This window comes from Nansenia antarctica, assembly GCF_963989245.1.
Source record: "Nansenia antarctica genome assembly, chromosome: 1".
Classification (NCBI taxonomy): domain Eukaryota; kingdom Metazoa; phylum Chordata; class Actinopteri; order Argentiniformes; family Microstomatidae; genus Nansenia; species Nansenia antarctica.
In genome coordinates this window covers 28,296,703-28,321,702 of record NC_137674.1, presented here as the reverse complement: position 1 = coordinate 28,321,702, position 25,000 = coordinate 28,296,703, and the positions used below count along the sequence as shown (strand labels likewise).

At 49.6% G+C, this 25,000-nt stretch overlaps 1 protein-coding gene across 1 annotated transcript in view; it reads left to right on the top strand.

Moving 5' to 3' along the window:
- Window positions 1-25,000, top strand: part of qkia (QKI, KH domain containing, RNA binding a) — an 86,540-nt gene that overhangs the window by 23,363 nt on the left and 38,177 nt on the right. The window contains exons 2-3 of the mRNA XM_080534789.1: window positions 114-253; window positions 16,573-16,689. Of these exons, the coding sequence (XP_080390915.1) occupies window positions 114-253; window positions 16,573-16,689 (257 nt within the window). The remainder of the gene's footprint in view (window positions 1-113; window positions 254-16,572; window positions 16,690-25,000) is intronic.

Here is a 25,000-nt window from a genome sequence, read left to right as displayed (position 1 = left end):
GAGGAGTGCTAGGTCTAAGCTAACACCAACACACACTCACTCCCCTCCACGGTCTCTCTGTGTGTGTGTTCCTGCGTGTCTAACCTGTGTGTGTGTGTTTGTGTGTGTTGCAGAGATCAACCGGGTGAGGAAGGACATGTACAGCGACAGTAACGGCCTGGTGGAGAAGCACCCTCTGGAGCTGCCCGAGGCCCAGGGCACCGTCATCCACCTGCAGGAGAAGCTGTTCGTCCCCGTGAAGGAGTACCCCGACGTACGTACACACACACACACACACTACAGTACCCCGACGGACGTACACACACACACACACACACACACACACACTACAGTACCCCGACGGACGTACACACACACACACACACACACACACACACACACACTTCAGTACCCTGACGTACGTACAAATGGTAAATGTAAATGGACTGACTTATATAGCGCCTTATTCCAAAGTGCTTTACAACGGCCTTTCATTCACCCATTCACACACACATTCACACACCAATGGCGGCAAGCTACCGTGCAAGGCGCCGGCCCGCTCACTGGGAGCAATTCAGGGTTCATTGTCTTGCCCAAGGACACTTCGACATGTGGCCAGCCGGAGCTCGAACCGCTGATCTGCCAACCTTGTGATCATTAGACGGCGACTCTACCTCCTGCGCCACAGCCGCCCCTACGTACACACACACACACACACACACTACAGTACCCCGACGTACGTACACACACACACACACACACACTGCAGTACCCCGACGTACGTACACACACACACACACACACACACTACAGTACCCTGACGCACACACACACACTACACATTTACACACACACGCACACACACACATTACACATGCAAATGCACACACAGACACGCCCACACACACATATTTGGGTATGCAGCGATGTGATTGAGTAAGGTGTGTGTGTGTGTGTGTGTGTCACCATGCGTTGCCCTTGCCCATGGCCATCGCCGTGGTGACAGCAGGCAATCGCCGTGGTGACTACTAGCGGGATGGTTCCATAGCACAGGGGAGTAATGGTCCCACTTAATCACTGGAGTCTCCTTGGAACTCTCTCTCTTTCCCTCCGTCCCTCTCCCCCCCTCCATCCCTCTCTCTTTCTCCTCTATTCAGACCAGAGGAAAGGTAGTTTATGGCCTCATTGTTACTGAAGGCCAGAGGAGAGGCCTTTCTCTCTCACACACACACACTCACACACTCACACACACACACACACACTCACACAGAAGAGAGGCCTTTCTCCCACACACACACACACACACACACACACACACACAGAAGAGAGGCCTTTCTCCAGCAGCGATGCTACGTAGCTGTTAGCCAGCCAGGCTGCATGTGATGTTATTCATGTCTGAACGACTCTGTGGCTGAATGAGTTGAATTAGACAAACAAGACACACCCAGCTAGCAGGAGGGGGGTGGCAGGGGGGGTGGGTGGTGGTGAAAAGTACCTTTCCTAAAATACCCCGGGAGGTGAAACATAGAAGCTTGACCACTCAACTCCCTGAATGGCCTAGAGAGGAGAGAGCAAGGACACACTCATACTCATGCACACACATATCTACGAGCACACACACACAGACAAAACTGGAGGAGATGACAGAAACGCTTCGACAGAGTTGTCTGGATGTAGTGTGTGTGTGTGTGTGTGTGTGTGTGTGTGTGTGTGTGTGTGTGACTAATCCCAGGCGGGCGGGGTAACGGCACAGAAGGATGCTTGTGTCACCTCTCTAGAAGCCACATTTCTCTTCCTAATCCCACCAGCGGCCGGGGGGGGGGCTGGTTAGGGCGGTGGTGGAGGGGAGGCAGCAGAGCAGCCAGTCAGCCGTGAAATGCATTTTCTCCCTGACAGAGCTGATAAACCAGGAGCACACACCCCAGTAGGCCTGGCCCGTCCTCCCCTAACCCCCCAAACCTCCCCTAGCCCCCCCTTAGTCCACCCTAGTCCTCCCCTAGCCCCCCAAACCTCCCCTAGTCCTCCCCTAGCCCCCCAAACCACCCCTAGCCCCCTAGTCCACCCCTAGCCCCACCCTAGTCCATCCTAGTCCACCCTAGTCTCCCCTACCCCACCCTAGTCCATCCTACCCCATCCTAGTCCATCCTAGTCCACCCTAGTCTCCCCTACCCCACCCTAGTCCACCCTAGTCTCCCCTACCCCACCCTAGTCCATCCTACCCCACCCTAGTCCACCCTAGTCTCTCCTAACCCACCCTAGTCCATCCTACCCAACCCTAGTCCACCCTAGTCCATCCTAGTCCATCCTAGTCCCCCCTAGAGTAAATCAGTAGTTGGTAGCCCTGCCTGTTGGAAGGTCAGAGTGTGTTCTGGAGGTGAACAGGAGCTGTGATATACAGCACCCCTCCTTCCTCTTATAGATGTTGTCTCTGTGTGTGTGTTTGTGTGTGTGTCTGTGTGTGTTAATGGACCTGTTCACCTCTAGAGGTAATGCGTCATGGAGCAATATTCCTCTGGTACATACATACGTGTGTGTGTGTGTGTGTGTGTGTGTGTTAACCTCTATGCCGGCTGACGGGAGATGGAATGGCATGTCTCTCTGTGGCACCAGAGAACCTGTCTGGAATAACACACACACACGTACATGAATCCTCAGCTGACCTCTGAAGCCCCCCTCTCTCCGGGGCGGGGGACGGGGTGTAACTCAATAACATGTTCTGTCAGAACGGCACACACACACACCTAAATTTATCTGGGTTCCCCCTTGTGGCTCAGATGAGTCACTGAGCATCACACACACACACACTCACACACACACTCACACACACACACACACACACACACTCACACACTCACTCTCGTCCATATTAAGGCAGTAATGTAGCAGACATGTGAGACAGAGGTTGATGTTATCTGGAGGAGACCATTCCTCTTGTTAATATACTGACCGGGAGGGTCTCTACATTTGTTAGCTGTGTGTGTGTGCATACATACTAGGGGTGGGCATCAATGATCGACGATCGATAATTGATTGATAAGGATCTTGGTCGATCACAAAATATTTTGCTCGATAATCATTAATAAATTGAGTGGAAATTAGTTTGTCCACGTTATGTGTGAGAAATGAACTTTGCATTCGCCTTCGCATTGAATTTCGCAACGCAGTACGGCATGATGCAACAAGTTACTCCGCTCATTGCAAACACTGCGCAGTGACATATAAATACAACACGACGACGACCCCGATGAAATACCACCTGCAAACAGTACATCCGACCCTGATTGCTCCTTCGCTACCTTCTCAGCCCTCCATCACGTCTCATCTAATACGCGGGAGGTGTGATGCACAACGAGAAGAGAAAGTAACGATGGCCATCTGCAAATTAATCGAAACAGATATTCTGCCACTCAGTTTTGTCGAGGGTAGAGGATTTCGTGCGCTCATGCAAATAGTCGAGCCAGCATATCCTATTCCATCGCGACGTTCCATAACCAGGGGCATAGAAATAACATGCTTGTTATTTCTGCCCTAGGCGTTGTTTTAATGAAAAAAAAGCTTATCAATTAATCTATAATTGATCGTTAATTCTTGTGATTATCGAAGAAAAAAAATGTTGATCGTTTGCCCAGCCCTACGTGTGTCTGAACTCTCCCACTGTACATTTCACATTGTGGCTATTTAGCCTTTATCCAAAGCCACTATCAACAAATACATTTGTCTAAATAAGTGGATCATCTATCCATCAGTCATGAAGCAAGAAACAGGGATGTATGCTCTGACCAGTTACCATGCTAGACCACAAGGAGAGCAGTTTCAGTAAATCCCAGCCTTGAAGCCGGATTGGTGAAGGTCGAGGAGGTTGTTCTGAAGAAGATAGGGTTTTAGATGTTTGTAGTTGGTGGACAGCAGATGGGTCAAGAGTTGGTTTCTTGACAAGAGACTAGACTCCGGCTGTCTTAAGGGGGCAGATCCTGTGGTTAGAGAGGAGTTGATTACTGTGGTAAGGAAGGGAAGGAGGTCTTTGTATATGGATTGGTGAAGAAGGCGGGTGGGGGGTGGGGGGGGGGTAGGATCGAGGGGGCTGGTGGTTGCCCGTTTAGACGTGACCGGTTTTAGAATATCTCCGGGGGGAGAGGGAGGACACAGCTGATGAACCAGAGACTAGAGTGTAGGGCAGCGGGTTTGGGAGGGGTGGTAAGCAGTGATGGTGAGAGGTGGAGAGAAAAGGAGCTGTTAATGTGACCAACCTTCTTTTCAAAGTGCGTAGGTGACGAAGTCATCCGCAGACGAGGAGGAGGGGGGTGCAGCTGGGTTGAGGAGTGAGGAAGATGGATTCCTTGGGTCAGAGAGTTGAATTTCGGACCGGTAGTAAGACGCTTTAGCAGAGGAGGTGTGGTTGAGGAGGAGAGAGATTAGGTGTTGAGAGATAAGGGGATGGGTCAATCAGGGAGGCTGGTTCTTCAGTTCCTCTTCAGTTCCTCTCAGCTGCACAGAGCCCCGTTTTACAAGTTAGCAGGGTTTCAGACAGCGTGTGGAGAGGAGGGTCAGTGGACAGTAGGGCTGGGCAAACGGTAAAAATTTCTTTTTCGATAATCGCAAGAATTAACGATCAATTATCGATTAATTGATAAGCTTTTTTTTCATTAATAAAAAAAAAAAAACTAGGGCAGAAATAACAAGCATGTTTTCCTTGGGGAAAAAACGTTATTTGTGTTGCTATTGCACACATTCATTCATTCACATTCAAACTAGACACTACAGTCAGATAACAATCCTCTTAAACAAGGCAGTGAGTAGCCTAAATTGTTTAACTTAAAAACACATTTTACGTTATAAATAAAAATATAGAAAATAAGTAACTCACCATAGGAGCAGTAAAAAAAACAGTTACTCACAAATAGGAGGATGACTGAAAACGTTAGCGTCCTTAAGAGCGTCCAGCTTAACTTAAATTTAAACTCCAGCGAGAGACTGTAGGTGGCTGGCCTACTGGTTCTTGTTCAGAAAGATGATCATGTTAACATGTTCAGGGGTGAGAGACGAACGCAATCTGGTGACACGTGGACAAACTAATTTCCATTATTATTATTATAATTTTTTTTTAAAAAAAGATTATCGATCAAAATATTTTGTGATCGACCAAGATCCTTATCGATCAATTATCGATCGTCGATCATTGATGCCCACCCCTAGTGGACAGAGAGCCCCAAACCACCCTAGCCCCCCCTAGTCCTCCCCTAGTCCACCCCAGATGCTAGCTAGCCTGGCGTGGTATCCTAGTGTGGTAGCCTAGTGTGGTAGCCTAGCGCCTTAGCCTAGTGTGGTAGCCTAGCGTGTAGCTTAGCGCCTTAGCCTAGTGTGGTATCCTAGTGTGTACTTTAGCGCCTTAGCCTAGTGTGGTAGCCTAGTGTGTAGCTTAGCGCCTTAGCTTAGTGTGGTAGCCTAGTGTGTACTTTAGCGCCTTAGCCTAGCATGGTAGCCTAGCGTGGTAGCCTAGTGTGGTAGCCTAGCGTGTAGCCTAGCGTTCAGGGCTCCCAGGACGGCGGCGGCGGCGTTCCAACTGAACATATTGAGTTGTTGGCAGCTTGACGCGGCTGCCATCCGGCCAACACTTGTCTTCATTTCCCCCTCTCCCCCTCCTCTTCTCCTCCCCCCATCCCTCTTTCACATCCGTTTCCCATATCTGCCCCCCCTTCGTCCTCTGACACTGTCTCCCACCCCCCTCCCCCCCAGTCCCAGGTAATTAGATTGTCCTGGTCCCTTACTGCAGTGCAGCGTGTCAATTCCACCAGAATTACTTGTCCTGCCAAAAACACCTTGTTGTGTGTGTGTGTGTGTGTGTGTGTGTGTGTGTGTGTGTGTGTGTTTGTGCCTGCATGTGTGTGTCTGCCCTTGTGTGTGTGTGTGTGTGTGTTTGTGCCTGCATATGTGTGTCTGCCCGTGTGTGTGTGTGTATGTGCGCCTGTGTGTGTGTTGTTGCCTGCGTGTGTGTGTGTTCAGGGACATTTTGCTGATGTCATCAGACTCCTAACCTCAGCGTAGCGTCACATGACTGGCGTGGTGACAGTTTGATTGGCAGTTTATCTGAAACACTCTCTCTCCTTCTCTCTCTCCGGCCCTGTGTCCTCTCTCTCCCCCTCTCTCTCTCCCTCTCTCTCCCTCTCCCTCCCTCCCTGACTCTCTCTCTCTCTCTCTCTCTTATCTCTGATAACGCCGTCCTTCAATTAAACCTCCTCACTGCTCTCTGTCACGCTGCCTTTGTCTCCTCTGCCTATCACGGCCCCCGATCTCCACCACCTCTCAGCCAATCAGCCGCCCCCCCCACCTCTGTGTGTTTAACATGAAGGGTTAACCCCTCCAGTCTGAAACACTCAGATGTTCCGACGATCAAACGTCTCTCAGCTGCCGTCAACAACAACAACAACAACAACTCTCACAGATGTGCTTCTGGGAGGAGGACTCCAATGAACGCTTCTGAATACCTCCCTCTTCTTCTTCCTCCCCCTCCTCTCCCCCCCCCCCCCCCCCCTGTTTGTCTCCGCCCCTCCCTGGAGTCAGGCGGCGTCGATGTTGTTGTCATGGCGTTTATGTTGTTTACTTCGCTAAAAGAATCATTTTGTGGCGCCCAGTCGGCACGGTGACAGCTGTTCTGACAGTCGTCTGGCGTCCCCGGGCTTACCCCCCCCCATCCTCTCCTCCCCCCAACCCCCCCGGCGGTGTTTCACGACAGAACCTCTCCAGTTAAGCATCTAAAAATCAAGAAATAAAAAACAAAAAAAGCGACTTCCTCCCAGCTTCCTGTCATAACAGTTTGACGGTTCAGCAACAAAATGGCAGCTGTGCTTCAGCCTCTCCGCTGTGGCGGTGTTGACGCTGTACGCCGACGGAGGAGAGCCTGTTGTTGTTGTTGTTGTCGTTGTCGTTGTTGTTGGTTATGCATGGGACCGGAGAAGAAGATGCTGGTTGTTTGCTCTGGCTGGGTTCAGCCCCCTGGACGTCAGGAGGGAGGGCAGGCGTGTCATCGCTGTTAAATATTTCGTTTGATTCTTTCCCAGAATGCTCTAGGCCTGTTTTTTGGAAAGACGGCCTCACCAGCCCCTCCCTCTAACGGTCGGTCGTGTGTGTGTGTGTGTGGGTGTGTGTGGGTGTATGTGTGTGTGTGTGTGTGTGTGTGTTACCTCAGTGAGCTTGGCTGCTAGGTACTGTAATTAGATGCCACTGCGAACACGCACGTTAGCAGGTGGACAAGAAGTGTGTGTGTGTGTGTGTGTCTCTGTGTGGGTGTGTGTGTCTCTGTGTGGGTGTGGGTGTGGGTGTGTGCGAGCTGCGACAAGTAGGCATCCTTTTACTGCAGGTGACGGGAATGATGGCGATAGAGAGAGAGATTGATGGAGAGAGGGAAGAGAGCTGAGGTGAGAGTGACTTATTGCAGGTGTTTGTGTGTGTGTGTGTGTAATAATGACCCGTCAAGGTCTTTCAGTTTCCACGGCATCCAGCAGGTCTGTGGCTAGCCAAGCTAGCTAGCTAGCGGTTAGCGTCTAGAGCCCCATCACCATCTGTATCAGACAGCAGAGAGTTAGCTTCTCTTGCTAACTGTGGGTTAGCCTCGTAGCGCTACGCAAAGAGAGGGTAGGAGGGGACGGAGAAAGAGATTGAGGAAAGGATAGAGGAGGAGAGCAGAGAGGTGGAGGAGAGAGAAGAGGAGGAGAGGAAAGAGGAGGGGTTCTGATGGTCCCTCTGTGGTGGAAGTCATTAAGCCACGCCCCCGAGGGACTCAGGTTATTAAGCCACGCCCCCTGAGGGACTCAGGTCATTACTCATCAGACTGGAGAGAGATGAGACCCCCCCACGTCATTAACCACACACACACACACACACACTCTCACACACATTGCACACCACACACACACTCACAAGCACTGCACACCACACACACACACGCTCGCTCACACACACACGCTGCACACCACACACATACTCTCTCTCGCACACACATACGCTCACACACACACGCTGCACACCACACACACATACTCTCTCACACGCATGCACACACACACACACACACTGAGAATATGCTGCTGTGCCCTAATGGGTCTGGAGATGAGAGATCACATCCTCTCTGTAGCAGCCCTGTCTGATGATGATGATGATGATGATGAAGAAGCTATGATACTGCAGCAAAGTTTGTGGGGTGTGTGTGTGTGTGTGTGTGTGTGTGTGTGTGTGTGTGTGTGTGTGTGTCTACAGCCATTACTCCGGCAGCACAGAGGCTCGTAAACGGAGCAGCTTGTTCATTGAGGGATCAAAGGAGCTAATAGACCTGTGGTCCGAGGTGTGTGTGTGTGTGTGTGTGTGTGAGAGAGAGAGAGAGAGAGAGAGAGAGATGGCGATTAAACGTGACACAGACGTCACTCCTCATTGCTGCCACACAGCAAGACTGCTGCTGACGAAGGGCTGTCGGCACACTCACACTCACATATACACACACACGCACATACATACACTGACTCCCTTGCTCCAGTTTTATTAAAGCTGTATTTAAGCGCTCCCTCGTTTGACACTCTGCCCTTCACGCATGCACACATATACACACACACACACACACACACACTCCCCTAACACCCAGCCGACCTGTATCAACACACACACTACCATCCTACGTGTCATGTGTTCAGAGAGGCTGTCATTAGAATCTCCTCAGGAGAGGGAAGGGCTGTGTTAGCGTCACACTAGCGTCTGCTAACTCTGTGCTGTCTCTCCTCTCCTCTCCTCCCCTCCACTCCCCTCCTCTCCTCTCCTCTCCTCTCCTCTCCTCTCCTCTCCTCTCCTCTCCTCTCCTCTCCTCTCCTCTCCTCTCCTCTCCTCTCCTCTCCCCTCACCTCTCCTGTCCTATTCTTTACCTGTCATCTCCTCTCCTCTCCTTTCCTCTCTTCACTCCCTCTCCTCCTCTTCTCTTCTATGTTCTCCTCTCTTCTCCTCTCCTCACCCCACCCCCTCTCCTCTCCTTTGCTCTCTTCTCTCCTCTCCCCCCCTCTCCTCTCCTCCTCCTCCTCTCCTCTCCTCCTCCTCAGACTTGTCAGAGATCTGGGTGTTATTGACGTATGCTAATAGACCTCCTTGCTCAGGTGAACACGGAGAGAGAGAAAAAACATGTTATTGGGATTCTTCCACTGGTTCTTGGGGGTCTTATTACTGAGTCCATGAACTTTGTCCCCCACCCCCCCCTCCCCCCCCTCTCTCCTCTCTCACTGCATTTCCTCCCTCCATCCCCAAATAAACCCAAACAGAATTATCAAAGGCGAAAGGATTAGGCCGCTAAATGCTTGGATGTGCTCAGGAAGGCTTTGAAGTCTACTGGGCTTTGAGCGAAATGTCACCAGTCTAATTCTCACTCCTCTCTCTCTCTCTCCCTCCCTCCCCCTCTCTCTTTCTCTCTCTCTCTCTCTCTCTCTCTCTCTCTCTGGGGGGGCCGTAACAGAACAGGTGAGGTGAAGGATGTGGCTGCAGTATTAGCATTGAGAGATGAATTAATGATGGACCCTGAACGGTGTGAGAGGCGGAGCGTGTAGCGGCTACACCCAGCATGGTGGGGAGGGTGTAGCAGTGACAGAGAGGTGTAGCTGTGGTGGAGAGGGTGTAGCGGTGGTGGAGAGGGTGTAGCGGTGGTGGAGAGGGTGTAGCTGTGACCGAGAGGGTGTGTAGTATTAGTGGGGAGGGTGTAGCTGTGACAGAAAGGGTGTAGCTGTGACAGAGGGTGTAGCGGTGGTGGAGAGGGTGTAGCTGTGACTGAGAGGGTGTAGCGGTGGTGGAGAGGGAGAAAGCAAGGGAAGGCTTGGAGAGGTGAAGGAAGCCCAGTAACAGCAGCAGCAGCATATCTATATTTATAGTTGATTTTCCTGGTTTCCTGTTTTGAAAGCGGTGCGACTCGTATCCCGCCCGTGACAAATGGCTGATCGGTATTCCGCGCGGCTCGCCACGCTAAGCCCCGCCTCCACAGGACCGTGACCTTATTTCCTCTTCCTTTCATATGCGGCAAGCGGAGACAAACAAAACGTTCACACACTTTCTGCTTTCTTTCTTCCAGAAGTGCACACACGCACACACACGCACACGCACACACACACACACACACACACACACACACACACACCCAGGGGAGCTAGTTAACTCTGCTAGTGCAGAGTACTCCGTGGCTCTCTCCACACCCACACACCCCCCCCCACCCCCACCCCCTGTGGAGCTGAGATAACAGGGGGTGAAACAAAGACCCTTTAATGTCACCATCAGCCCCCCCACGTCCTGGGAGGCCCTCTGCAGGGTGTGTGTGTGTGTGTGTGTGTGTGTGTGTGTGTTGGTATGTGAGTGTGTGTTGGTATGTGAGTGTGTGTTGGTATGTGAGTGTGTGTGTGTGTGTGTGTGTGTGTGTGTGTGTGAGTGTTTGTTGGTATGTGAGTGTGTGTGCAGAGATAGAAGGGCGTGGTCCAGAGGTCCCAGGTCTCTAAACTGGCGACGCCTCAAAGAGAGAGGAGATTGTTGCCATGACGAAGGCTTCCTCAAAGAGAGAGAGAGAGAGAGCTAACCTAGAGAGAGGGGGAGAAGATATGAGAGAGGGGGAGAGGGAGTGAGAAAGAGAGAGCTAACCTGGGGAGAGGGGGAGGTGATATGATGGAGAGAGAGAGAGAGAGCTAACCGAGGGGGAGGAGATATGAGAGGCAGTGTTTCCTCCACGAAATTTGACAATGGTGGCGGATGGCCGTGACCGCGCTTTTTTTTCTTTCTTTTTTTTTCTAATCACAGCCAAAACTAGAGGATGGCCCAAAAAATAATAATATGAATATACAGAATATAAACTTGTGACTGACAGTCACATACACACACACAAAGATCATCAGCTATAATATAATACGAAGTAGGCCTACATGAGCACAAAAGCGGCTAACGTTACTGATTAACTGTTTACTGTAGTGCAGAGAGATGGTAGTCGTAGGCGGCGTATCAAATGACAAAGCTAAACGTTTAATGAAGGACATGAACGATTGTCAACAACACACTCAAGCAGTAAATAGAACAGTCTAAACAACTTGGGTACTACGGACGGAACAATAGTCTCAACCTATAGTTCCGTGCGTGAATTATGTCAACCCACCACATTACAGAAGTAAAATCACAGTCAGATGGAGCATTCGGTAAACAGCTGAGTATCAGCTGAGTTAAAGAAAACAAACTCTTACCTTTGATGAGACCCACATGAGCCCTGTTTTCCCGTACTTCTCCTGTGTGTCTCTTATTGTCCAAATGTTCCCTGAATTTTAGCTGCATGTTTTTCCAGCATGTAATTCCGTTGTCAATAAAAAAATCGTCTCCCCTTCTTTTCCCCTTGACAATACTGTGTCGTTGCTAAAGTGACGGCACATAAGAATCGTTTTTTTACTTGCTAATGTCTGCTAACGTAGCACTTGAAACTGGCGCCGTTCTCTGGACTGCAGCTGCTCCCGTGTTAGCATTAGCATCCATCTTTTCTTCTCCCTTCTCACCGTCACAAGCTCAAATGACACTTGTCGGCCGATCTAACTCTTAACACTCACTTACAGGACTTCTGACACCATGTCGTGTTATTCTATTAAACATACACGTGAGTCCTTCTGTATTTCAATGTAAGTGTCTTTATTTTAACTCGCTCTGTAAGCTCTACAATACCGGTCTCTTGTTGTCTCGTCGTAACCTGCCCACCTGACCTTGGGGGTATTCCATCAACGTCGCTAAAGGAAAATCCTGGCTTATTTTTGATAACTCTCGCGAGATTTATCAGACTAAACCTGGATTTTCCCTTTAGCGATGTTGATGGAATACCCCCCTGATGTCACTACGGTGGCCTGTACACAATAACAATAATACCACAGTTCACATTTAGACCAATCAGGAGCCCTTGTGTCACGTCGTCAACTGAATGTCATTAATCTGATTTTGGATCAGCGGTTAAAGAGAGATGGGCGTGGATTTAGGTGCACTTTTAGTCAACATCCATTATAGCGCTGATCTAGGATCAGATATATTTTAATCAGCTAAAATGTTCAGATTTTATTTTTTATTTATTTTTTGAGAACTTTTTTTTTGTTTTTGTTGTGGACTGAATCAATTTGTGGCGGAGGAAATTCATTCGTGGCGGCCCGCCACCAATAAATGCATGTAGAGGAAACACTGAGAGGGGGAGGGAGTGAAAAAGAGAGAGCTAACCTGGGGAGGCGGGGGGGATATGAGAGAGAGACCTCATCTCATCCATTATTCCTGAGAGCCAAGCGGCTGCCATGTCTGCTGATTGCAGCGTCCCTGGGGAGGGAGGGAGGGGGGGGGAGGGGGTGGGAGGCTCAGCGGAGTGGTGGAGGTCCTGTGAAGGCTGCAGGCCTCTGGTGTGTGTGTGTGTGTTAGGTGGGAGGAACAGGTGTGTGTGTGTGTGTGTGTGTGTGTGTGTGTGTGTGTGTGTGATGTGGGGGGAACAGGTGTGTGTTATGTGGGAGGAACAGGTGTGTGTGTGTGTGTTATGTGGGGGCAACAGGTAGGGATGCTCCGATCTGGATTTTTGGGACCGATACCGATTTTTTTTTAAATACATAACTGTAGGCCTACTGACTGGATAGCCTACATATTTTTTGCTTTTTAGACAAAAGTTTTGATCCATTAGGCACCAAGCAAACGCAGACCCATTGTTATGGCATAGTAAAGGTCTGGCCTATCACCCAGTTAGGGCCTGAAGCCCAAGTCAGTCGATATGGCTGTATAAAAGACATCATAAACGTGGCCTTCATGGTTTACATACTGTTACGTCCTCCTATGCTTTCTGTTCAGTTATCTGTCTTCCCCAGGAAAAAAAAAAAAAACGGTTTTTGCGATCGGCCATTTTTGCCGATCACCGATCGAGTCATTTGGAGTGAAATCGGCCGATTTAAATCGGTGGCTGATAAATCGGAGCATCCCTAGCAACAGGTGTGTGTGGACGTGTGTGTGTGGACGTGTGTGTTATGTGGGGGGGACAGGTGTGTGTGTTATGTGGGGGCAACTAGGGATGCTCCGATCTGGATTTTTGGGGCTGATACCGATCACCGATTTTTTTCCTCAAGATCAACCGATACCGATACCGATTTAAAAAAAAAAATACATAACTGTAAGCCTACTGACTGGATAGCCTACATATTTTTTGCTTTTTAGACAAAAGTTTTGATCCATTAAGCACCAAGCAAACGCAGACCCATTTTTATGGCATAGTAAAGGTCTGGCCTATCACCCAGTTAGGGCCTGAAGCCCAAGTCAGTCGATATGGCTGTATAAAAGACATCATAAACGTGGCCTTCATGGTTTACATACTGTTACGCCCTCCTATGTTTTCTGTTCAGTTATCTGTCTTCCCCAGGAAGAAAAAAAAAAAGGCGTTTTTTGCGATCGGCCATTTTTGCCGATCACCGATCGAGTCATTTGGAGTGAAATCGGCCGATTTAAATCGGTGGCCGATAAATCGGAGCATCCCTAGGGGCAACAGGTGTGTGTGGACGTGTGTGTGTGGATGTGTGTGTTATGTGGGGGGAACAGGTGTGCATGTGTGTGTTATGTGGGGGAACAGCTGTGTGTGTGTGTGTTATGTGGGCGGAACAGGTGTGTGTGGACGTGTGTGTTATGTGGGGGGAACAGGTGTGTGTGGATGTGTGTGTGGACATGTGTGTTATGTGGGGGGGAACAGGTGTGTGTGTGTGTGTGTGTGTGGCCTCAGATGATTGGTTGTCCTGTGGTTGCCTGATGACCTCTTCTCTATCACAACTGGACAGCTTTGATTTTAGAAAGATTAAGGGGGGTTATCTGAGGGTGTGTGTGTGTGTGTGTGTCTATTATGAGAGGTGCAGCTCTAGCTTCACTTGTCTTCATTTGTCAAAGCTCCTGGCAGGTTCACACACACACACACACACACACACACTCAGCCTCCAGCTCTGTGATAGGTCAGCCATTTGACTGTGGATTGTTTCTCCGTGCTGATAGCTGGGGGGGCAGATTGGCCTTTAACCAACTCAGTACCCTCCAGAGAGAGAGACAGAGGGAGAGTGTGTGTGCACGTGTGTGGCCCTGCCTGGTTAAAGGTGGTGTTTTCCCAGAGTCCAGAGGTTGGTTCTGTCTTATGTTTCATGAAGCGCTGGGCTGGCCGACATTTCTGGACTCCCAGGAATTTCTCCTGGAGGACAGTGAGCAGCAAGAGAGAGAGAGAGAGAGTGTGTGTGTGTGTGTGTGTGTGTGTGTGTGTGTGTGTGTGTGCGCGCGTGCCTCCCCCTTCTGGCTGTAATTACTGTCTTATACCAGAATTCAAAGTGAGCAATCCCCCCCCTCCTTCCCAGAAGCCCTTGTTTCTGTCACGTCCAATCAGCATCAACATATTCATGGCATGGGAGCATTGACTTCCTCTGTCAGTCTGAGGGGAGGGAGGGAGGGAGGGATGAGGGAGAGAGAGGAAGACTCCTATATTGTCTCCATCTATTATTCCAGGTTGCCAGAGTCTAAGCTGGTCTCAGGTGATAGGTTGTTTTAACAGAGTAATTATTGTCAACTATCATAGAAGATGTATTCATGGGAATGGATTACACATGAATGCAGACAGGCAGACAGGCAGACAGGCAGGCAGGCAGGCAGGCAGGCAGCTATTAGCTCCAGTCGGCCTTGTCCTAGACTTGCGGCACCTTTGATGTCGCTTGGTCACACACACACACACACACACACAGGCACACACACACACACATCCTGAGATCTGGCCCTTGTCACTACTCAGCGCCTGCTCTCGCTCTCCCCCTACTTCTCTCTCCCTCTCTCTATCTCCCTCTCTTCTTCTCTCCCTCCCTCTCTCTCCTTCTCTATCTCCCTCCCTCTCCATCCCTCCCTCTCGTCTGCTGCTGGCTCAGTGATGTGGACAGACAGCAGTCTCCTGCGTTCCCACAGCATGCTGGGAGCTGCTGGGTGACCAGGGAGAGGACAGGAGGACACACACACACACTCTCTCTCTCTCTCTCTCTCTCTCTCTCTCTCTCTCTCTCTCTCTCTCTCTCTCTCTCTCTCTCTCTCTGTCACACCGCACCAGTCCAGGGATTAAGGTTCACTGAACAGACATTGGCCTAGCCTTCCCCCTGACTTGACCCCAGCTCTGACACACACACACACACACACACACACAGTGACCTAAAGGCCTGTAGTATGTCTAAGTAGAGTGGAGAGTCCCTCTACCTGCCAGGTGGTACATGGAGCAGGGAGGCCGGTGGAGGTAGAAATCGGAGGACGGGCTCATGTTGTGATGTGTGGAACGTAATGGAGGATGCGCCTGTTTGATCTGTATCCAGATAAACAAACATATCTCCCAACGGTTGGTGGCACACTCCTCCTCCTCCCCTTATCTCTCTCTCCCTCTCCCTCTCTCTCTCTCTCTCTCTCTCTCTCTCTCTCTCTCTCTCTCTCTCTCTCTCTCTCTCTCTCTCTCTCTCCCTCTCTCTCTCTCTCTCTCCCTCCCTCTCTCTCCTGTTCTTATTTGGGCAAGGAATTGTTTGTGGATTATTTGGACACATTCTTCCTTTATCCCAGTGGAAGGCAGCTTGAAGTGGAGGATTACCAGAGTAAATACACTCCTGTTGGGTACAAAGCCGCAAAGCCACTCAGCAGAGAATGGGGTTGAGGGGGTGCGGGGGGGGGGTGAGGGGGTGCGGGGGGGGATGATGAGGAGGAAAATGGTGTCAAACAAAGCCTTCACCTCACAATCATTCACCTCTCCTCTCCCTCTATTTTTTCTTTTTTTCTTTCTCTCTCTCTCTCTTCCATCTCTCTCTCTCTCTCTCTTCCATCTCTCTCTCTCTCTCTTCCATCTCTCTCTCTCTCTCTTCCATCTCTCTCTCTCTTCCTTCAATCTCTCTCGCTCTCTCTTCCATCTCTCTCTCTTCCATCTCTCTCTCTCTTCCATCTCTCTCTCTCTTTCACTCTCTCTCGCTCTCTCTGACTTACTAAATCAGTCTGTCTCCCCCCTCTTCTCTTTCTTTCTGCACTAATCCCTTTGGTCCAGTGTGACAGTCAGTCACCCAGGCCTCTCTACCTTCTCTCCTACCTTCATTTCATTTCTTCATCTTCCTCCAGGAAGAAAGAAAAGAAAGAGGGATTTTTTAAAGGTCAAGAGAGACGATGCATGGCCACAGGGGTCGCCGTGGTAACGGGAAATGACTCACACACGTCGTCCAGCCTTGTGGTTCATGTCGGGGGAAAAAATATATGATTATAATTGGAAAAATAAAATGTGGCAATTATATTTTACACTTAAAAAAATGATACACTATATATTCTAAACGCCACGGGTTTGAACGGGGGGTGCTTGAGGAACGCATACCTCACACAGGATATAGAGCTGCTGGTTTTAACGACATCTCACCGCTGGTTACACGGGACAACACACTGACACGCTCTTCATGTGCCGCCAATTACCTTTGATCACCTCACCATGAACATCATCGCCGTCTGAAATGAGAAATACATGCTTATATCTCTGTAATAATAACCCCTTCCCCCTCTCTCTCTCCCTCCCTCCAGTATAACTTTGTGGGCCGGATCTTGGGCCCGCGGGGGCTGACGGCCAAGCAGCTGGAGGCGGAGACAGGATGTAAGATCATGGTCCGGGGGAAGAGCTCCATGAGGGACAGGAAGAAGGTAAGACCCCCTCCCTCCTCAGGCACCTCCAGGGTCTGTCCACTTCCTGTTTACTTCCTGTTACCTGTCTATTCACTGTCTATTCACTGTCTGCTCACTGTGTACCTGTCTATTCACTGTCTAACTGTCTATTCACTGTCTTCACTGTCTAACTGTCTATTCACTGTCTTCACTGTAACTGTCTATTCACTGTCTTCACTGTCTATTCACTGTCTATTCACTGTCTTCACTGTCTATTCACTGTCTATTCACTGTCTACCAACTGTCTATTCACTGCCGGTTCAACAAGCATTATCGGGTGTATTCATTTTAATTTAATAGAAAACGTTGTTTTATTGGTGTGACGTTCATTAGTACATATTGCTGAAGCAGATCAGATGTGTTCTCAGAAGCCTTGTTCTAGCAACAATGATCTACACACACACACACACACTCACACACAAGTGTAGAGACATGTGACTGGGAAAGGGGTTATGGAAAGGCTGGGGAGTGGAAAGTGGGGTGTGTGGGGGGGTGGAGGGGCACGGTGGTGAGTGGGGGGTGGTTGGGGGTGTTAGTCAGGTCCCGGTCCAGGAGAGAGCTCTATTTGTGTCTTGGCTGAGGTGGGCGGTTATAGAGATATGTGGATGCCTGTCTGAAAGGCCACCGTCATGTTGGGGCGGGGGGGTGAGTTGAGAGCCGAGGGGGGAGGGTGCAGCATACTGGATGTTGGAGAAACGCTATGAATAGAGCTGGCAGGAGTCCTTACTCTAGCTGTCAGAGAGACGTGTATATTTCTATCTTTCAATCGTTTTTCCCCTTCTGAACGTTTTACCAGCAAGTCGACGCTATAGCTACTTCACTTCCTTCCCTCTTTCCCTCCTTCTCCCTCCCTCCCTCCCTCGCGAGCTGGGAAGACTCCCAGCCTCCATCTTGTCTTCCTCAGTACTGCAGACACACACGACCGGCCAACCAAAACACAGCTCTAGCCAGCAGCGCCTCAGAGAAAGCTTGCGATTGTCTGGCTGGCTGGCTGGCTTGCCCGGGTGGGCGGGGTTTCAGCTGAGTCAGGTGACTGTCAGCTCCGTTCCAGCTCCGAACCCTGGATACAGTCGTAGGAATCAGACCAAACGTGATTATGTTATATTTCAATATATCTCTAGATTATTATAAATTATTGATTGATTATTGGAAGAAGGTCTATTATATAGCACTAGGCTCTCCTCCTGAGACGTCTGCTCCCCCTTACACCCTACATTACCACCCCCTAAAACCCTCCATTACCACCCCTAACACCCTACATTACCACCCCAACACCCTACATTACCCTCCCTAACACCCTACATTACCCCCCCAAACACCCTACATTACCACCCTCTAACACCCTACATTACCACCCCTAAGACCCTACATTACCACCCCCAACAACCCCCTAACACCCTACATTACCACCCCTAACACCCTACATTACCACCCCCTAACACCCTACATTACCACCCCCTAACACCCTATATTACCACCCCTAACACCCTACATTACCAGCCTCTAACACCCTACATTACCACCCTTAACACTAGGGCTGGGCAAACGATCTTTTTCGATAATCACAAGAATTAACGATCAATTATCGATTAATTGATAAGCTTTTTTTTCATTAAAACAACGCCTAGGGCAGAAATAACAAGCATGTTTTCCTTGGGGAAAAAACTTTATTCTTGTATTCCTTCCAGGCATTCCATTTCACAAAGCATTTCGCTAGAAAAAGATATCTGCGAGCCATAGCGTTAGCCCAGTAGGCTGCCCACATGCTGAGTTGCTATTGCACACATTCATTCATTCACATTCAAACTAGACACTACAGTCAGATAACAATCCTCTTAAACAAGGCAGTGAGTAGCCTAAATTGTTTAACTTAAAAACACATTTTACGTTATAAATAAAAATGCCGTACTGCGTTGCGAAATTCAATGCGAAGGCAAATGCAAAGTTCATTTCTCACACATAACGTGGACAAACTAATTTTCACTCAATTTATTAATGATTATCGAGCAAAATATTTTGTGATCGACCAAGATCCTTATCAATCAATTATCGATCGTCGATAATTGATGCCCACCCCTACTTAAAACCCTACATTACCACCCCCTAACACCCTACATTACCACCCTCTAACACCCTACATTACCACCCCCTAAGACCCTACCCATCACCCTACATTACCACCCCTAACACCCTACATTACCCTCCCCAACGCCCTACATTACTCCCCCCAACACCCTACATTACCACCCTCTAACACCCTACACATTACCACCCTCTAACACCCTACATTACCACCCCCTAAGACCCTACATTACCACCCTCTAACACCCTACATTACCACCCTCTAACACCCTACACATCACCCTACATTACCCTCCCCAACACCCTACATTACCCCCCTTAACGCCCTACATTACCACCCTCTAACATCCTACATTACCACCCTCTAACACCCTATATTACCACCCTCTAACATCCTACATTACCACCCTCTAACATCCTACATTACCACCCTCTAACATCCTACATTACCACCCTCTAACATCCTAACATTACCAGCACTGTGACTGCCGGTGGCACTTGTTCTTCTGGAAGGTTGCACTCAGGATGACGGATGTACAGCGGGGTCTTAGGATGACGGATGTACAGCGGGGCTCACTTACGGAGACAAATGGAATGATTGTAAGGCGGCTTTGGACAAAAGCCTCTGATAATTGACTTAAATCTAAACAATTTAAATGTCACGGTCCTTCGTTTGAACCGTCAATAAATAGATTAATATTTTTTTTGTTGTGGGGGGGGGGGGGGGGGGGGGTGGTCGCCGCGTCTGATCACCTGGTTGTTATTTCGAGAAGCGTCGTCTCCGTGGCGAACACCATCCGCTGCCATGACAACCCCTCCGGCGACGCGACGCGTACAGCCGAGACAGGCGACAACATCGTTATTTCAGAAGCCGAAGACGTGTTCATTTAGCTGTGGCGCCATGCGTTCCCCCTCTCCCCTCTCCTCTTCTCATCCCCCTCTCTCTCTCTCTCTTCTGAGTAGTTAATTTGTCAGGCAGCAGTGCTCTATTATGGCGCATTTGCATAAGTTAGGCAGGAGAAGTGTACTTTGCTCCCCCGCCCCCGCCCTGCCTGCCCCCCCTTCCCCCGCCTGCCCCCCCCAGGAAGTAGCTGCGTCTGTGACAGTCCCCCTGGTGACAGTCTATCCCAGACGCCGCAGTTTACCGCTTTAGGCTTTTCATTATTTTCTTCTCTCGTTTTTTTTAACTCGTCATTCTTGGCTTATTTTCTATTTTTCTTCTTTCTGTTTTGTTTCTTTGTTTTTTTGTTTTTTTTCTCGTTCTGTTCATTTCACGGGGAGTTTTGTTCTTTCTCGCGGTGCTGGTTAGAGGTTTGTTTTAGTTTTAGTGTTTTTCTCTGTGTTTTTCTCTTCTACATTTTTTAATTAGATTTAGTCACACACACACACACACACACACAACAATACCCCCCCCCCCCCCCCACACACACACACACAAAACAACAGGAGGGACAGACACCTGTACACACACCTCCACCTGTACGACTCCTCCTGTCAGGTCCCCACTGTGCCAGGTGTAGGAAGTAGGAAGGACAGATCACCTGACAGGAGCACGCCTGAAGGCCTGACGGGGGGATGTCATCTCCAGAAAGGGGGTGTGGAGTGGAGCTCACGCAGGCAGGGGGGAGGAGGAGGGGGGAGGCAGGGAGAGGCCTCACCTCATTGTCACCCACAGCGCTGCAGCTCTTCCACCACCCTGGAGAGCTCCTCCCTCCATCCCTCCCTCGTCCTATCTCTCCTCAGTCCGTCTCTGTCTGTTCCTCTCCTCCTGTGTCCCTCCCCCGCTCCCCTGCTCATGTCTGTAGGCCCGCTCCTCTCTCTCTCTTTCCCCTCTCTCTTTTCCCTCTCTCCTCCCTCTATCTACCTTACTCTGTTACTTCCCTCCCTCTCTCCCTTACCTCCCCTCCCCTAGTTTCTCCTCGAGTCCCTGCCTCTGTTTCTCTCCCCTCCCTCCCTCTCTCCCCCTCCCACTCCCTCCCTCTGTTCTGTTCCTACAGGGGGGGTGGTGGTGGTGGCTGTGTGGGGGGGGGGGGGGGGGTGTAGCAGTGTTGGTGGCTGCAGGGCCTGCAGGGGGGGGGGGTTGGTGGCTGTAGGGGGGCGGGGGGGGGGCTGCTGCAGGGGCGCGTAATGCTGTGTGTGTATTCAGGATCCATTAGCCCCAGCGTTTTTATGCCCTCAATAATTCACCCAGCAGCCCCCCCCAGGGGCTGACTCCAGGGGCTGGGGCACTGGAGCGGGAGTAGGGAGGGAGGGAGAGAGGGAGGGAGGTGATGGAAGAAATACACTCCTGTCTGAGGCTGCCGCAGTGAAGCGACATGGGAGAAAGAGAGAGAGATGGTGGGAGGGAGGGAGGGAAGGAGTGGGGGAGGAGGCGGGGGTGTTGTGAAATACGGGGTGTCGGAATACGGTCCCCCCCCAGCATGGAGAGAGAGTGGGAGAGAGAGAGAGAGGGAGGGAGAGGGAGAGATTACGTGAGAGAAATGGAGGAGGTAGAACAGTAGGTAGTAGTGGTAGTGGTGGTGGCTGAGGGAGGGATGGATGGAGGGAGGGAGTGAGTGAGGGAGAAAAGGAGGGGGTTGAAGCCCTAGGGAAGGGCTAGGCTGTTGCCGGAGGTGGTCGGTGGTCTCTGAGGCTCACCGGGGGGGGGGGGGGGACAGGCTCGTTGTGATGCACGGAACTGAATGTCACATGAACAACTCGTTTTGATACCATTCCTCATTCCGTTCCTGTGCGTTACAATGAGCCCCGTCCTCCGATTTCTACCTCCTCCAGCCTCCCCTGGTTACAGAATGCTGTGTTGGCCTTATCTGAAGTCACCGGTTGTTCCCTTGCACCCCTCCCGCCCCCCCTCCACCCTGTAGTAGCCTTGATATTGAGACAAAATGGAAGCGGACAGGAGAGACAAACGCAGGATAATAACCTGTAACCTACGCCACCCCTCACACACACACACACACACACACACACCCCTCTGATCAAACAAGGCCTAAATCAGGAAGGGAGGTGGGGGGGCGAGGCACACTACAAACATACCAGAGATGAGAGAAGTAGGGAGGGGGGGGGGGGGGTTCAGAGAGAAGTACGTTCCTCCAGCGTAGCATCGGCTGGGTGCTCGCGCCTGGCTGATCACAGCCCGTCGCCACCGACAACAACACATCCCTTTGAAGAGGCTACCTTCTAAAAACACCACCTCAGCCCGCCACCAATGCACCCCCCCCCCCGCCCCTATGTGTGTCTCCAGGTGGCTGGTTTGTTTTGAGTTTGGGGTTTTTGTACTTTGCAATTGTTGTTTTGTCTGTCCTGCGGCCGTCAGATCTGCTCAAAGCTGAGGGACTTCCTCTGTGATGTGATCATGTAGCCTAGCTGAGGGACTTCCTCTGTGGTGTGATGATGTAGCCTAGCTGTAGGGATGCTCCGATCTGGATTTTTGGGGCCGATACCGATCACCGATTTTTTTCCTCAAGATCAACCGATACCGATACCGATTTTTTTTTAAATACATAACTGTAGGCCTACTGACTGGATAGCCTACATATTTTTTGCTTTTTAGACAAAAGTTTTGATCCATTAGGCACCAAGCAAACGCAGACCCATTTTTATGGCATAGTAAAAGTCTGGCCTATCACCCAGTTAGGGCCTGAAGCCCAAGTCAGTGATATGGCTGTATAAAAGACATCATAAACGTGGCCTTCATGGTTTACATACTGTTACGTCCTCCTATGTTTTCTGTTCAGTTATCTGTCTTCCCCAGGAAAAAAAAAAAAAAGATCGGTTTTTGCGATCTGCCATTTTTGCCGATCACCGATCGAGTCATTTGGAGTGAAATCGGCCGATTTAAAGCGGTGGCCGATGAATCGGAGCATCCCTACCAGTGTTTCCTCCAGGAATGTTTCACGTGCACGCGCATGAAACGCGCACGCGCGCTCAAAACAACGTTTTTTTTTTTCTCAAAAGAATAAAACTGGAACATGTCACATGTTTGTCGTGTGTGAAAATAACAATGATACAGTCTGAATCTGCCGCGCAATGAGTGAGAGGTTTGGTCAGTTGTGAAGAATAACTGAGGATTAATATCTAATTGGGATTATATTTAAGGGTAACGAATCACTCTATGGGAAAGATAGTTGCCTTCAGTTATTGGTAGATAGGAAAGGTTTTTTACAATTACTCGCTTACATTTAATAAGATCATTTTCGCTGCTCTGTAAAGTCTTTTTTTTTTTGCTCTCTGAATGTCATTAATCTGATTTTGGATCAGCGGTTAGAGAGAGATGGGCGTGGATTTAGGTGCACTTTTAGTCAACATCCATTATAGCGCTGATCTAGGATCAGATATATTTTAATCAGCTAAAATGTTCAATTCATGGCGGAGGAAATTCATTCGTGGCGGCCCGCCACCAATAAATGCATGTAGAGGAAACACTGCCTACCTAGCTGAGGTTCTTCCTCTGTGGTGTGATGATGTAGCCTAGCTGAGGTTCTTCCTCTGTGGTGTGATGATGTAGCCTAGCTGAGGTTCTTCCTCTGTGGTGTGATGATGTAGCCTAGCTGAGGTTCTTCCTCTGTGGTGTGATTATGTAGCCTACCTGAGGTTCTTCCTCTGTGGTGTGATTATGTAGCCTACCTGAGGTTCTTCCTCTGTGGTGTGATTATGTAGCCTACCTGAGGTTCTTCCTCTGTGGTGTGATGATGTAGCCTAGCTGAGGTTCTTCCTCTGTGGTGTGATCATGTAGCCTACCTGAGGTTCTTCCTCTGTGGTGTGATGATGTAGCCTACCTGAGGTTCTTCCTCTGTGGTGTGGTGATGTAGCCTAGCTGAGGTTCTTCCTCTGTGGTGTGATGATGTAGCCTAGCTGAGGTTCTTCCTCTGTGGTGTGATGATGTAGCCTAGCTGAGGTTCTTCCTCTGTGGCGTGATGATGTAGCCTAGCTGAGGTTCTTCCTCTGTGGTGTGATCATGTAGCCTAGCTGAGGTTCTTCCTCTGTGGTGTGGTGATGTAGCCTAGCTGAGGTTCTTCCTCTGTGGTGTGGTGATGTAGCCTAGCTGAGGTTCTTCCTCTGTGGTGTGGAGTTAGCCTAGCTGAGGTTCTTCCTCTGTGGTGCAGCGAGTGTCTCTCAGAATGCTAAAGTGTTAGCGTTAGCTCCAAGTCGCCTAGAACTAGCAGAGGAGAAGAAGGGGGTTTTAACTGCATTTATTTTATTATTCATTTGATTATTGATGACTTGTCATGTGTGGTATGTTATTCTGAACGATGATCTGAGCGTGATCCACACAAAACGTCAAGGTGTCACCTATCAAACGGCATCCTTCTTCAGCATCTGATCGTCATGTTTCTAACGTTACGAGCGGTTTAGTTTGGGTCTGGTTCGTAGGCGTTTTTTAGCTTCGATTCCGGTCAGCTTAGACGGGTCCAGCTTTCCGCTTTTACGACTTAATCAATACGGTGATGTTTTGATGGGCCCCTGGGCCTTACAACGTGCTGCATAACAACAAAAACAAGTGTCGGTTTGTAAGAGTTTGAGTTAAGTAGCGAGTTGCTTTATTCTCCTCAAGGCAAACAGTATGTTATCGTCTGCAGCTTTATTAAAATATGCAGACTTCATTTGGTGTTTTACTGTGTGCTGTTACACTAACAAAGAATAATCATCTCCAGATATGTTTAGTCTCTCGTGCTTCGGGGTGGGGGGGCGGGAGGGGGGTGACATCCAAAGTGTTGGGACCTGGCAGGGACGGTAGGCTCTGTGGCATATGTATCAGAGGTCTAGCCTCCAGCACTCTACGGGGTTCCTGCGCTGGTCTTAAAAAGCCTTAAAGTGTAAAATCCAGCAGGCAGATTTATAAGGCCTAAAAAGGCCCACATTTTTTGTTATTCGGTCTAAAAATGAGGTGCTAGGTCTTAAAAATGAGATTAGCTCATCCTGCACGGAAATCAGTCTGACCACATCTATTAACGTGGAAATTAATAAACTACTTTTGAGTAATTATGGGACTTATTTATTTTATATGAATTATCCTTCAGACTTTTTTGTCTGTATGGCAGTGGAATCCCTAATTTCATCACCTCAAGGATGACAAAAAGCTACCAAATGTGACTTGTTGAAACTTGTAGGAACCCTGGGTAGGCTCTGTGGCATCATATGTATCAGAGGACTAGCCTCCAGCACTGTATTTGACCGTGTTTAGGGCTCCTTCAAACTGACTCACAAATCC